The sequence below is a fragment of the Peromyscus eremicus genome, chromosome 3 (assembly GCF_949786415.1).
Source record: "Peromyscus eremicus chromosome 3, PerEre_H2_v1, whole genome shotgun sequence".
NCBI lineage: Eukaryota > Metazoa > Chordata > Mammalia > Rodentia > Cricetidae > Peromyscus > Peromyscus eremicus.
In genome coordinates this window covers 13,613,359-13,628,574 of record NC_081418.1, presented here as the reverse complement: position 1 = coordinate 13,628,574, position 15,216 = coordinate 13,613,359, and the positions used below count along the sequence as shown (strand labels likewise).

General features: G+C 39.0%; 1 protein-coding gene across 1 annotated transcript in view; it reads right to left on the bottom strand.

The window, feature by feature from the left end:
- Positions 1-3,699, bottom strand: part of Znf804b (zinc finger protein 804B) — a 527,672-nt gene extending 523,973 nt beyond the window's left edge. Inside the window, exon 1 of the mRNA XM_059257297.1 lies at positions 3,592-3,699. Within this exon, the coding sequence (XP_059113280.1) occupies positions 3,592-3,699 (108 nt within the window). The remainder of the gene's footprint in view (positions 1-3,591) is intronic.
- Positions 3,700-15,216: the final 11,517 nt, after the last annotated feature.

Here is a 15,216-nt window from a genome sequence, read left to right as displayed (position 1 = left end):
TGAGATGATATTTCAGAGTACATAAAAGTAACTAAGAATCAACTGAAGAATATTTTACTGAGAGGATATTACCTATTTTCTAGAATTCAAATATGGTGATAAGACTTTAAGATTTTCTTAATGAATACTTCCATTGTTGTAAGAAAGTTTTATGTATTTGATGGCTAAAAAGAACTATAATTATAAAGGTAACATATCTTAAGCACAGTTAGTCATGTTTATCTAGCTACCTACCTATTAAAGATATGTTTATGTCATGTCCACCTAATATTGACTCTTAGAGGCATCATTCAATCATATTATTTTAGAGTTGAGAAAACATACAAAATAAACATACTAAAATTTAGAAAAACATATTTATGTTTTAAATAGACTTTTACATTAAACATTAAGAAGTACTTTTATTTTTCTTAACCTATCTTGGATTTGGAGAAACATAAGCCATTTCAAATCAATTATTCACATGCTCATTAGAATGAAACACAATTTTCTGTTTTTCATGCAGAACAAAAAGATAATCTTAAGATATTTCTGTGTGTTAACTTTGAAGATAGAAGTAAAATTTCACTCTAGGATTTTCAGTTTACTAATTTGTGAGTATTGTTAGGGGATAAAATACTTTATTGCTTCATTTATCAATCAGTCATTCATTTCATATTTATTATGAGAAATACATATAAAGACTCAATATTTTCTACATGAAATTTCTTGCAATTATATATATGTATGTATGTATGTATGTATGTATACATATCTTTATACCTAATTCTCTTTTGTACTTTTAGGTTAATATCTCATGTTGTCATTAAACAGACATGACTGGAACATAAGAAATCTGTATAATTATTTTTAAATGTGTTGAGACTTAAGTATATTATATATTAGACAGTGAAATGTCTAACCTATACTATACAGGCATAGTTACAGCAAAAATTAAAAATAAAGTTTATTAAGCTAAAAAGTAATTGTCTCCTTTCTACAACAGAATACAAAATATTCTTATTCTATAATTGTATTTATTGAATGTTAAGGCAATGTCCAACATTTGCATAGCTCTACTAACAACAAGTGTGGGATAAACAGAGAGACGGGGTTAAAAGAGGAAGACTAACACCCTAGTCTATAGTTCTAGGGAAATGGAACCTTGGGAAGCTGAAATAATAGGCAACAGCCAATTTTAGACACTAAATTTGAAAATGTGTTATCATAAAAGATACCTATTTCAAAAACTATAAATGATTGTGTCTAATGAGTATATGATCAATGAGTTTGATATTTACATTGAAGTCATATGAATAAACCAGATATAACTTGAGAGCTATTGCTGAATATGAAAATATATACACATATTATTTTTAATGTGATGCTTTGTAACCTGTTGATCATGAGGGCAAGCACACATTCCTGGAGACAAGTGAGCTATTCAAAGGCAAGGAGTGGAGTCTAGGGTCTAGAAAGTATTGGCTTAATTTGCCTTAGAGAGAAAGATATCCTGTCATGGAAAGAGAATTTCAACCAAACGAAGGCGTATCTCAACAACCTCTAGTGACAGAGAGGGATGAGTATCAGTTTCCCATGCAGCCCAGCTCGTGTGAGAGAGTGGTCAAATCTTGAATAAGATACAAATTCCATTGTAAAATGGGAACAGAAAAAAGAAAGAAAGAAAATGGGTTTGTGGAGTACACATTAAAGCTACTTTACCCATTTCTAAATAGATCCTACATCATTTTAGTGAGCATTATCCAGTGAAGCAAACTGATTGAAAACAAAGTAAGTAATTAACACACATAATGGAATTAGCTAAGTAAACTATAAAAATAGTATACCATAGGTGTGCATCTGTACCCTGGACAACCAGCGCTACCATGTGGATGGAAGGCTGGTGTCTGCCATCCACATTTGCACACTCAGTTTCTATGAGTTCAACCAGGCTTTGGGGCAACCAGAAGAGACACAGGGCTATTCTTGACCAAATGGTAGAAACTTCCTCTTTAAGCACTAGAGATTTTATTTGGACGTCATATTCTAATCTCCTTGAATAGAATTAAACTGTGTAATAATGATGAGATCTGTCTCCTTTGATCCCAAGTATTGAGGTGTATATACTGCCACACAATAATCCAACTCAGGAAGGTTTTGAAGAAAGCCACAGAGATTATCAACACACTATGAAAAAATGCCTGTAAGAAAACTGGAGCATTATAGATTTACAAGACAACATGTGCTTAAGGAAGAAGAGAGGAGGAATTGTTGGCCCTGAGGAAAATACTCCTGACACGGTGAGTTGTTGGACACTGTAAGGGTTTGCTGAGGCTGCAGAAACTCCAATCCTTAGAATCTTTAAAGCAAGATTCAGACCTGCTGCTCAGGCTGACTGTGGACTGTATTTTTCAGTCAGTCGGAACTGCCAAGTCCTTTTCTAGCCCTGTGAGTTTAATTGTAACTGTTAATGCAAACAGTGTAACATTTCTGGCTCCCTACATTTAGCTGGGGCTGTTACAGCAACACACATTTTAAAGTACGTGAAAATATGAAGGAAGAGTTTGTCATTGGGAATCTTGGTGATGCATCTCAGTACATGTACCTCCGGATTCCAGATTCCTTATGCAAATCACAGACGCTGTTAACCAAAGGTGTTTCTAATACACAGCAGTTGTAAATGATTCACACTAATGAAGTATTAAGCTGTAATGGAAAGTGTAAGGTACAAAATACTCAGGCAAACTAAGCCCTTCCTCTCTATGTCATGCAAACTAAAAACACTCTCTTAATATCAGAATAGAAAAGTTGTTCATTAAGTTCGGGTACTTGGTCATTTACTGTAGTCTAAAACTGATTATATGTGTGTACATAAACTACGCATGCACACACACACATACATACACACATTTTCTTTAAACACATCTGAACCCTTAAAACATTAGTTAGTTTATAGTACTACTGTGAATTAATTGGTAAATATAGTAAGGCCTTTGATTCTGCACAACAGTATTTGAACAGTTTACCAAGTTAAATAAAAGCAGTCAAATTGCAGGTTAAGATATTTTTAGGTAACACAACAAACAACCCCATTTGGAAGGTACTCATCCACTTCCTTCTAAACTAAAGAATCTAATTGAGCCTTGGACTTGGCAACGCTTTGTAAAACAACACCTTTTCATCTTGCCAAGACAACCCCTTGAGGAGTTTATTTTTTTTATAAAGCAGCTATAAAATGATTAAACTAATCTGAAAGTATGGCTTCACAAACGCACATTATAAAATGTCACTCAAACTTTCTACACTACCCAAATCAGCAGATTCCTAAGTAGACTCAGCCGCAGGGTCTACCTTCATCCCTGTAGTTAACTGTGCTCAGTAAATATTTGCATGCAAAAGACTACAGATCGAAATGACAAGAAACATGTAAACACACACCCCTCTCTATAATTGTCACAAACTGTATCTGCTGACACAGCTAAGGATAGTGTTTATGCCCTAGGAGTCTAACCCACTCTATCAGGCAGGACGGCATCTCTCAATGTCTCGTTTTGTTTTCATTTGGTTTTGAACATGTGTGGATAGGTGTGCGCGCGTCTGTGTGCACATTACCGGAGATGGAGATCCATTCTTGCAGAGGGGACCTCTGAAGACTCCCTTAATGCCCCTGTAGTGCCCATTGCTGAGATGTCTCGAACTGATGACCAGGTAACAAGCCATGTGTGTCCGGGCTGGAGGTGCAGTCTCAACTCCTCACTGGGCGACCAACAGGCTGGGAAATGCAGGCTGGCTTCTCAGCAGCAACAGTGACTGCCACCTCCCGAGTAGAAGAGGCCAGCAGCAATCGGAGATGCAGAGCCCTTGTGCCCCTGCTCCTGCAGAGACCTGCGCGTGGCTCTCGCTGCCCACAGTGGCTCGGACTGAGGTGGCGGTGGCAGCCCAGAACACTTAGGGGGCCTGGCGAACCAGTCCACATGCTGCTCTGACGAGGCGGCGCTCAAAGGCGGGCTGAAGATGTGCTTTTTAAAGGACAACTTCCTGAGTCCACAAGGGAATCGGAGTCCTCCGCCCCTTTCCCCCGCCCCCTGCTGTCGCTCTAGGTGCAGGCGGAGTGGGGTGGGGACGCTCAGGTGCAAGTAGGCATCCTCCAGCCGCTGGAGTCCCCAGGCTGAGCTGCAGGCTGCGGAACCCGGGATGCAGCGATTGCAGCCTGTGCAAAAGAGCGTGGCGCGGTTCCTCCGAGCGCCCAGGAGCTTCCCCTCTGCAGTGTCCGGGAGAGGGCGAGCGCTAGGAGTTGGAGATGCGGTGACTACGGCCGGGGGACAGTGAGCGCCCAGCTAGGAGCTGTGGGCTTTGTAGGATATAAATACACGGGAAGGGAAGGAGAGAGGACAGCTGTCACACCGGACTCACTGCTCCGCCTTCTGGAACCCACAGCACCAATCTTTTGGTTCTTCTGCCCGGCTTCTGAAACAACTTTCCAAGGGGCTTAGGGGGCGGGTAACCAGGATGACTGGGGAGGACCGAGGGAGCAGCAAGATAGCATTTCCTTTCGTCGCTTGCTCTCTGCTCACCTCTAGAGCTCCCTGTATCGAGGCCTCAATGGCAGAAGCAACAGCTTCCCAGCCGCCTGTAGAGGTGAGAGGTTCTGCCTAGAGTCCATCAGATGCGCTAGGTAGCCAGTGCGTGGCGGAGAAAGGAACTTTTAGGTGTCAAACTTACGGAAGGTATAGAAACCAATGCTGAGGTTTATGTGCATATATATGCACACATCTAGCTACAAAGGTTCACCTACGAAAAACCAAAACCATTCTCTGCCGATTAAGACGCAGATGTTTTGGGTGGTACAGATCTTTGTTTTACCAATCCCTAATAACCACCCTCTTGAAGGCCTTTTGGTTAAGTGTAAATTAAGCCACCAGGGAGCGAACTGGACTGAAATAAAACATCTGTTCAAAAAAAAAAAAAAAAAAGCTGAAAAAGAATTCTTTCAGGGGGAGGGGGAGGGCAAATGCCCTCTCCTGTACCACAAGCTAGCTTAGTGGAGTGTGCAATCCCTCTCTGCCCCATTCCGCGATCAGAGCACGAGAGTCTCTTCCAGCCTTGCTCATTCTGCTCTGGATTCCTTGAAACACTGCTACTGTTGCTACTGTTCTAACGCCGGGTTTTATCTGGGGTTTCTCCTAGAGGTCTCTCTCCTCTCTAAGTGAGTAATCACGCTCAGCTGACATTTAGGACACATGACAGAAATATATAAAAATAAAATGGAATTTGAATTTTTCCAATTAAGGCCCCTCATAAATTAGAAAGGGAGAATTCTATTTTAACTCTTGTAGCTTCCTAATTAAAGACTAACTTTTGTTTATATTATCACACGATTTACTATCATGAATATTTTATTAAAGAACACTTAGATGTATGTGTCATCTTAAAACCTTTAGACAAATTTTAGTTGGGTATTTTGGTAGCTTCAGGGGATGCACTGCGAGTTCTTTAAGAGGTGGGAGGAATCTAGTTCCTCTTAACCCTTGAACTAAAAAAATGACTAAAACTTAGGTAATCCAGTGTAAACTTTCCAGAAAAGTTATAGTTAGCTTTTAACTATCTTGGTAAAAACTTTGAACATCAAAAAGAACTCAACACATTCATTCACTTTCCCCTTCGGACATATTTACCATATTACCATAACCCCAACAGCATTTTAACTCCATGATATTTATTCAACTTAAAAGTGTAAAATATGAACACATACTTTTCGTATAAAAGTGTATATGCAAATACTGAAACTACAGAAACAGGTAAAATCTTTAATCCTCATTGGAAGTTTAAATGATACAATATGGCTTAGTTGGCAGCTAGGTTTTGCTCTTGATAAATGGAAACCATAAACAGCCTTGAGGAGCAAAGTGCAAGCATCCTAGACTGAATTATAAAGATAAACAATGTCACCTCCTGTGAACACATTCCAAGGATGCAGTGTCTTATTTATTAAGCAAATATACTTCTTAATAATTTGTAATGAGTTTAAGAATAAAACATATTTTCTAAAAGTACTAGTGAGCTATAGAATATAAAATCAAATATTCCATCACATCATATTATGTTTTATTCTAAGTACTTGTTACTTTTCAGACATTCTTGTCCATTAGAACACCATCCTTTGCACATTTGATTTTTCCCCAAGAGGAAACAAAGTATTTGCTTTTCAAATATTAAAATTATTTGGCTAAATTTCTCAAAACTTGTTAATTTTTTGAGGTTTTTCTTCTTTGCAAATAAACGGTACCACCTTGTCATGTTACTTTTGGTTAAATAATAGCTTTGTCTTTGCTTTTAAGTGTTTTGTTACATGTCTTAAAATATTGAGACAGGCCGGGCGGTGGTGGCGCACGCCTTAAATCCCAGCACTCGGGAGGCAGAGCCAGGCGGATCTCTGTGAGTTCGAGGCCAGCCTGGGCTACCAAGTGAGTTCCAGGAAAGGCGCAAAGCTACACAGAGAAACCCTGTCTCGAAAAACCAAAAAAAAAAAAAATATTGAGATAAAATATGGCACACTTGTTATTTAGACAACAATAACAACAATAATAATAAATCTTCCTTTCCTTGCCAGCTTGTGATTGATACCTCTTGGTATAGTACCATATTTGATAACTTATACCAATGTCAGCCTGTGTTTAAGACATGGTCTATTAAATGTCAATAACAAAAGTACATATGTGTGTATATATATATATATATATATATATATATATTCATTGTTACAAACAGAAAGTTTCTCAGTTGTGTTAAATTGTCTCTTTACAAAAGAAGATAGTCTAACAATTAAAATTTGTGAGGAAAATAAAGGGAAAGTAAAAGATTTTAAAATATGCCTACAAAGTCAATTTTAGTCATGAGTCAAACCCCATTGCAGCAAACACTATGAGAAGCAAATATTATGCACAAATTTACATGGTCCATTTATTTTAAGCAATGTTTGATCTAAGCATTTTCATTGCATGTAAAGTAACATGAACAGCAAAAAAAAAAAAAAAAAAAAAAAAGAAAGGACTTCGGGCCACAAGCAATTTGATAATCCTGTATATTTAGTTGATTGACATAGCAAGCAGCCCTCCCTACATTGTTTTCAACAATGTGTCTCGTATACACTCCTTATCTCTCTACCTTCGGACCCCACCTAAGTCTGAACCATTATTACTTCCTTCTTGAGCAAGTACGACACTTCCCCACTCCCTAGTGTCCCTTACCCTGGTTGTGCATCCGTTTACAGTTTGTTCTCCGAATCCAACCGTCAGTGATATTTTACACACTCACATCACATCCGAGACCATCCCGACTACACCAGGTTGTGCTTTGTATTGTCTTTAAATTGGGTCAAACTACACAGCACTGATCTAAAAGCAACAAAGACGCCTGCTTGATCTAACCACTGTGCTCTCCTTTGCACAGCCTCCCCCCTGCTGTACCGTGCCTCTCACCCTTGCTCCTCGTGGTGTTCCCTGCACACTGCCAGCATCTTTCTACTGCCCTCTCACTGTTCAGCTGTCCATGACACTAGAAACTCTCCCACCTGCGCCTCACAAGGAAGAGCCTCCTCCTTCAGGCCGGATTTAAAGAAAACAGATTCAAAGGGCTTCTTCCTGGCCACTCAAGCTAAAGAAGCTATCTGTGACCTGGAGGATTTTAAAAATGGTTTTTAAGCAAAGTCATGGGCATTCTTTTTCATACAAGTTTTAGATATGCATGAAAATTGAACAGAAATTTTAGCGTGTGCTCTCTTAAATCTTTCACAAATAATCTTTTGCATCAATTTAGCAAATTTGCCACAACTGTCAAGTCAATATTGGACAGGATTACATAGATCTCCAGATTACATTAGGGTTCACCCTTTGTGTTATCAACCTATAGGTTTGGATATGTATAATCCACTGCCATATAATACATAGTAATTTCAATGCTGTAATAAGTCCTCTGTGCTCCATCTATACATCCTGCCTTCTTGCTCCTTTTAACTCTCTGTAGTATTAACTTTTAAAGAATGCCATATTGTTATAATGTATGAATATTTTAGTGACTTAATATCTCATTTAAATTTTATTGCTGAATAATATTTCACAGTGTTATGGTTTAAATTGTTTCTTCTGTGCAAAACACAATAAAGTTTTAATCACCTTGAATATTACTTGGTTTGGAAATGGGGTCTTTGCAGGGTAACAAGTTAAGATGATCATTATGATGGACCTTAATCTGACCATGTTCTAAGAAGGGAACAGACAGATGCAGAGACATAGGCACGTGGAGAATGAAATCTGTTTGGAGACTGCAGTTACTATGCAATGCTTCCATAGATGCCAAAGATTACCAGCAAATTACCAGACCCTAGGAAAGAGACATGAGTTGATTCTCCCTTGTAGCTCTCAGAAGGAGTTTAAGCTACCAAGACCTCAAATGCGGACTCCCAGACTCAAGAATGGTGTGAAAATGAATTCCTGCCATTGACCTACACAGTCTGTGATGTTTTGTCATGGCAGGCCCTAAGAAGTAAGTTCACATCACATGGAAGCATTACTCTGTGTTTGTTTCTTAACCTGTTGAAGGACATCTTGGTCTTCCTAATTTTGACACTTGGCATTAAAGCTGCTAGAAGTATTCATGTTTTGATGGAAGTTTCAAAATCTTTTGGCTAAAACCTAAGAAAATTGATCACTAGGTCTGGTATTTAGTTTTGTAAGAATCTGTCTAGAGGTGTTCCAATGGAGCTCTTGACTTTGTGTTCATCAGCAATGAGTGAAAGTTTTCTTTTTAACTCTCTACCTTCACCAGATTTGTTGTCAAAATTTTGATGCTTAATCATCTAAATGATTCTTTGCTGTATCTCGTTGTTTCAAATACCAATTCTCCAGTGACTTGGGATGTCAAACATCTTTTCATATAATTACTTGCCATATTTCTTCTTTGCTGGCTTGGATTTTTTTTTGTTGTTGTTGTTGTTGTTGTTGTTACCTTTGCTCAGTTTTTAAATTAAGCCATTTGTGGTAGTTTGGATGTGATTGGCTCCCATAAGCGCATGGGGAGTGGCACTATTAGGAGGTGTGGCTTTGTTGGAGTGGGTACGGGCTTGTTGGAGGAAGTGTGCTACTGTTGGAGGTGGGCTTTAAGATCTCATATATGCTCAAGCCATGTCCAGTGTGTCAGACCACTTCCTGTTGCCTGTGAGTAAAGATGTAGAACTCTCAGCTCCTTCTCTAGCCTCATGTCTGCTTGCAGGTCACCATGTCGCACCATGATGATAATGGATGAAACTCTGAGAATATAAGCCACCCCAATTAAATGTTTTTCCTTTACAAGAGTTGCTGTGGTCATGGTGTCTCTTCACAGTAGAAACCCTAACTAAGACACCATTTGTTGCTTTACTGTTAAGTTTTGTTTAAGAATCATTTGTCTATGTTACATACTGATCCTTTATCAAATGTTGTTGAACTGTGTCCTCTTCCAAAGCTTGCATTTTCATATCTTAGCTGTGCATCTTACTGAGCAGGTGTTTTTAATTTTAATGAAGTCTATAATTTATCAATTTTTATGGATTATGCTTTCCGTGTTACATCTACTAAGTTATTCATAAACACCAAATCACCTAGATTTTCTTCTGTAGCTTTGCCTTTTGAGTTAAGCCTTTGAGTCACTTTGAGTTAATATTTATGGAAAGGGTAAGCTCTATGTCTAGATACAATTTAGGAGATGTTAAGATCAAATTACAGAGCACATTTTATTGAAATGACTGTCCTTCCATTAAACTGCCTTTGCTCTTTATCAAAATCAGTTGACAATAATTGTGTGAGTTATTTCTGAGATTTGTTGTTCAATCTCTTGATTTATCTGCTTTTTCATCAACATCATGCTCTATTGCTCAACATATATAATAACCTTTCAAGCACTTCAAATTAGTATTTATTTTAATGTTTCTGACACTTTTATATATTGACTATTAATTATAATATTAATTATAACATCAGGAATATCATTTTTATTTCTGTATATTTTGTGTGGTCTTAATATCTAATATTAGGTATATATTTGCAATGAGGAACTCAATTGATATTAAGGTGGTGAATGAAATTTTATATTTTAAGTTACATGGTTAAATTATTCATTATGATTATATGTGTTCATTGTATACACACACAAATACAATAAATATGAATCCAAGTTTTTGTTTTGTTTTAACATATGAATCCTAAGAAACATCTGTCAAATTCAACTACATATATCATTTACATAAATCCTTCTTTCTTTCTTCACAATTTCATAGAGAAAACTCATTGTGTATCTTAACATATGATATTATTGTGGGTTTTTTCATTTATATAAAGAACTTATACTTTTAATTAAAGAAATCACTATATTTAATTTACCTCCTCTTTTATTTAAGCTTTCAACCTCTCCTTCCAATCTATACTTTATATTTAGCCTCTTGAAAAAATATTTTAAAACCCAGTGTGATGGCATGAACCCTTAATTTCAGCACCCAGGAAGCAGATTCAGAGAGATCTCTGTGAGTTCCAGACCAATGTGCTCTATAATATGAGTTCCAGGACAGTCAAGGTTATGTAGAGAGACATTACCTCAAAAAAAAAGAGAAGGAGGGAAGGAAAGAAGGAAGGAAGGAAGGAAGGAAGGAAGGAAGGAAGGAAGGAAGGAAGGAAGGAAGAGGGAAGAAGGAAGGAAGGAGGGGAGAGGAAGGGAGGGAGGAAGGAAGGAAGAGGGAAGAAGGAAGGAAGGAAGGGTGTCCAATTATACCAATCTTTATATCTTTACTAAATGGTTGCTGGAGATTGTGCATTCTTAATGTGGTCTTAGAAATGGTACAATTTTCTTGTTCTTTGAACTTAATAGGCCAATAACATAACAGAACTGGCTAGTAAAACTCAGACATTTGAGGACAGAAAAAGCCTTGAAACATGTTCTCATATTAGGCACCAGGCTATACTATGAATCTGTAAAACAGACAGGCACAGGAACAGCAAGAAACATGTGGGCACCCCATATGAGCCTCAGCTATTCAGCCTTGAGAAATATAATCCCAAGCAATGCTCTTCTCTAGGTCCTGAATGACCTCCAAAGGAATGGGCCTCAGCCTGTGAGGCCATCAGAGAGTGGTAAACCTTTAGGGGATGAGCCTAGTGAGAATAAATTGATGAAGTGTGTACATGTCCTTGGAATATTAAGACCTCGGCTACTTCCTGTTCCTCTTTGCTTCCTGGTCTCTGTAAAATATGTTTCATCTGACACACATTCCTGTCAGGACCACATAGGTTAAAAGCAACAGAGCCAACTCACCATGAATTGGAGCCTCAAACTATGAGCCAAAATAGGCCTTTCCTCTCTAAAATCTATTCAATGCTGAGATTTTGTCCAATGACAGAAAATTGACTGAAACAAGTTGGGTCTTGATGGATCCTCCTAGCAATAATTCAGGCCTTTATATAAAATCTACCACTATTCAAATATCGGTAACCATATTTTTAATGCATCAAAATATTTCTGAAACCCACCATATTATTAATGAAAAAGGAAAAGATTCTGAGAAAACATACAAATAGCACATAAATACAGGGCCTGGAAAAGTGCCTCAAAAGTTAAGAGCACTAATTATTCTTCCAGGTTTAGTTCTTAGCAAGCACATGATGACTCACAACTGTAAGTCCAGTTCCAGGAGATCCAGCGCCCTCTTTGTCCTCTGCTGGCCATGCATGCATGTGGTATACACACATACATGCAAACATAACATATGTACTAAATAAAATAAGTCTTTGAAACAATATAAATACAACAAAGATCTTGCACCTTGAGTATTTAAAGAACTGATTTCAAAGGCATTCAACAAATTAAAAATTATTGAAAAATCTAGAAATGATTTCTAAGTTTTAAATTGCACATGAACATCTTGGTCCAGCACCTCCACACTGCTCATACAACATGCTCTCCTTAGCTTGTAGCTGTCTTTACTGTCAGAATAGCTTTACAGCACACAGCACTTGTGTTTGTACAACCTTCATTACGTCTAATAAGAGCCACAAAGCACACAGTTGGTGCTAAAAATTCAGACATGATGGAGAGAAGCCAGAAATTGCTCAGTTTAAGTGCAAAGGTGTAAGTCTATGACTTAAAAAACAAATTATGGGCTAACGTTGCTGGTATCTGTAGAAATGAATTCTCTCTGTGAAACTGAACAAAGCAACTTCATAGTTGTTTTGTTTGTTTCTCTCAAAGCAAAGTAATATGAAGTAAACTGTATCATAGGATATATGAGAACAAACAATGTGTATTGCATCTGGTATTATCAACTCCGCAGCATCCACTGGGGGTTTATAGAACACATCCTCCACCGACACTCTATAGTGCAGTAATGCAACCAGTCTATGAGTTCTAGAAAACTGCCTCAGCGTCTCCTAGAGCTGAGCAGTCACATACCCACAGCCACATGTGTGTACATAAAAATACAAAAAAGGTTTTCTTAAAATTATTGATAACAGCTGTTCTCAACATCTGTCCTTTGGACTTCAACAAAGCAACCCTACCCTTAGTACTGAGCCTCTGTGTCCTTCTGGACCTCAACTGGATCCTCTATCCTTAACCACAGTGAAAGGAAAGCTGGTTCCAGGTCTCTTAATCACTGGGGATTAGGAACATTGAACCAATACAGACTAAGGCATTCTTCCCCTAAAAACACCTTCGGCCGGGCGATGGTGGCACACGCCTTTAATCCCAGCACTCGGGAGGCAGAGCCAGGCGGATCTCTGTGAGTTCGAGGCCAGCCTGGGCTACCAAGTGAGTTCCAGGAAAGGCACAAAGCTACACAGAGAAACCCTGTCTCGAAAAACCAAAAAAAAAACCACCTTCATGCTCTATGCAGAGCCAAGACAAGAATGGAACAGAGGAGGGCAGTAACTCTGCCTTCAGTGGGAACTATCAGGAAGCAGTGAGGGAGGCCCTGGTGTTCCAGGTCAGTGTGCATGAGGTCTCCAGCACAGAGTGATGCTAGGATTTGTTTGTTTATTGGTTTTTTAGTTTCCCAAGATGAAGTTTCTCTATGTAGTCTTGGCTGTTCTGAACTGGCTCTGTAGACGAGGCTGGCCTTGAACTCAGAGATTCACTGCTTCTGCCTACCAAGTGCTAGGATTAAAAGCATGAGCCACTGTGCCTGGAAGATCCAAAGATACCACTTACATTTGATTAAATGGTCTTCTATTCCTGGAGATCTCAGTCTTGGATTCTATTAGTGTTTAGCTGGCCTTTGACACTGCTCTCAAGGAAATCTTTGCAAATATGTCCACACCAAGGCAGAGCAGCACTTGGGCCAACTCCATAGCCCTAGGTAAGGTCTGAACTGAGCAAGAGCCTGCCGCAGGAGAAAAGAACACCTGCTGTATCAGCCTCTGACCTTGGGTGAGGCCAATCCTTCCCCCACACCAACCCTTTTGGACTCCTTTATGTCAGGACTTTCTCTTCCTCTTTTATTCATGTCCACAGGGACTGAGTTGTGTCTCTCCTCTACATACCTCTCTATCATCTGTCCACACAACCTCAAATAAATCTGTTTAGATTAAAATAATTATTAAAAATTATTTATAACAGTCCCAAAATGAGAACAACACAAACTACTTGATTGTAGAATGGATCAAAATTAGGATATTTTTATATTATGGGGTACAATCATAAAAACAATCATGTATTTCACAGAAGAGCATGGATTAACTTCACGGACACAAAACTGAATAAAAGAAATTTGATAAGGATCTGCAAGTTTGTATTTAGAAAAGCAAACAACCAAAGGAAAATAAAATTTTGAGCCTGAGACTATAATAATTATTATTTTTTAAAAGCTTTAGTAGCCACTGCTGATAACTATTACTGAGACTAAATTAATAACTTCCTGGAACTCCATTGATTAATGTTAAATTGGAAGTTCTAGCATAATGTGTCATCTTTAAGTCTGATTTTTCACATACCTTAAATCACCTTCTCAGATCCTCACAACTTTCATAAACTTTTGATTTTGTCCTTCCATCTGCAAACATCCAATCATTTACCATGGGACATAGGGACTTGATTATTGAGAGCAGTTATTGAAAAGGCAAGGCCGTTAAGTAAGTAATAGCATGGTAGTTCGTGGTTGGCTTGGCACTGAAACCTGTTTTGTGAATTTACCTATCTCAGTGGCAGCCCTATTAGCTCTAAGAAAAAGCAAGCTCCGACTTTTATACTGGAAACAAATTTAGCCTGGCAGGTAATTGAGCTTCAATTCTGATGCCTTTTCATTTATGAGACTCAGGTAATTTAAATTTCCCTATGAGGCTCTCCATGTGTATCATCAGCAAGCAGCATGTCCATCTTTTGCATCCAGAGTTATTGTAAAGCCAGAACTAACCAGGCAACCTTCCTGGAAGAGCACTGAGGCCTGCAGCAGCAGGTGGTAGGGCTGTTAAACACTCTGATGAAGATAGGGCCTGTGTTGGGACTTGGAGCAGGTAGGAGTTAAGCTTGAAGGCGACAAGAGGAGAGTAGAGGAAACAGGGTATGGATGTTGACTGACCTCTTTAGCAATCCTATCTGCAAAAGAATTTCCCAAAGTTTTGTCATCAGTAGGGAGCTGGTGGTAAGGGGGCTGACTCTATCACCTGCTCTGAGGAGACTGCGGCACAGCCCACTTGGTGGGAGCCAGTGGAGCTGAGAGAGGAGCTTCCATCTGTGAACCAAGTACAGTCAGGATGTGACAGAAGGGGAATAGAAAGTTGTGGGTCTTTATCTAAGAATGGTTTCTAGTGATTCTAGGAAGGAAGTGGTGAGGGTGGTGTCCTTGGGAAGGAGTGGAGCAAGGTCGAGAGGAGGGCAGGAAGCAAGGGAGCTGTCAGAATTTTCTAGGAAGGTGATGTGGAAATGTGGAAGCATAGAAGGGGACAGAGTAGAGAGGCTCTTGTGTGATAGGAGATCCTCCAGGAAGTGTGGTGAGAGGAAGGCATTGGGGGGGGGGGGTAGTCGGAGGCAAGTTTAGAGGCCTCCCGGGCTAATAGGAAGACTGTTGCTCATGCCTGTAGCAAGGTTGTCATCCCTGACTGTTGACTCTGGTTTTTTTGGAAAGATAGGCAATGGAGACAAAGGTGAATCCTCTCATACTGGCTCCTCTTGAGACTGAGCTCCTGACTGCTAGGGGATAACAGAAAGCCTAGCTTCCTGAGC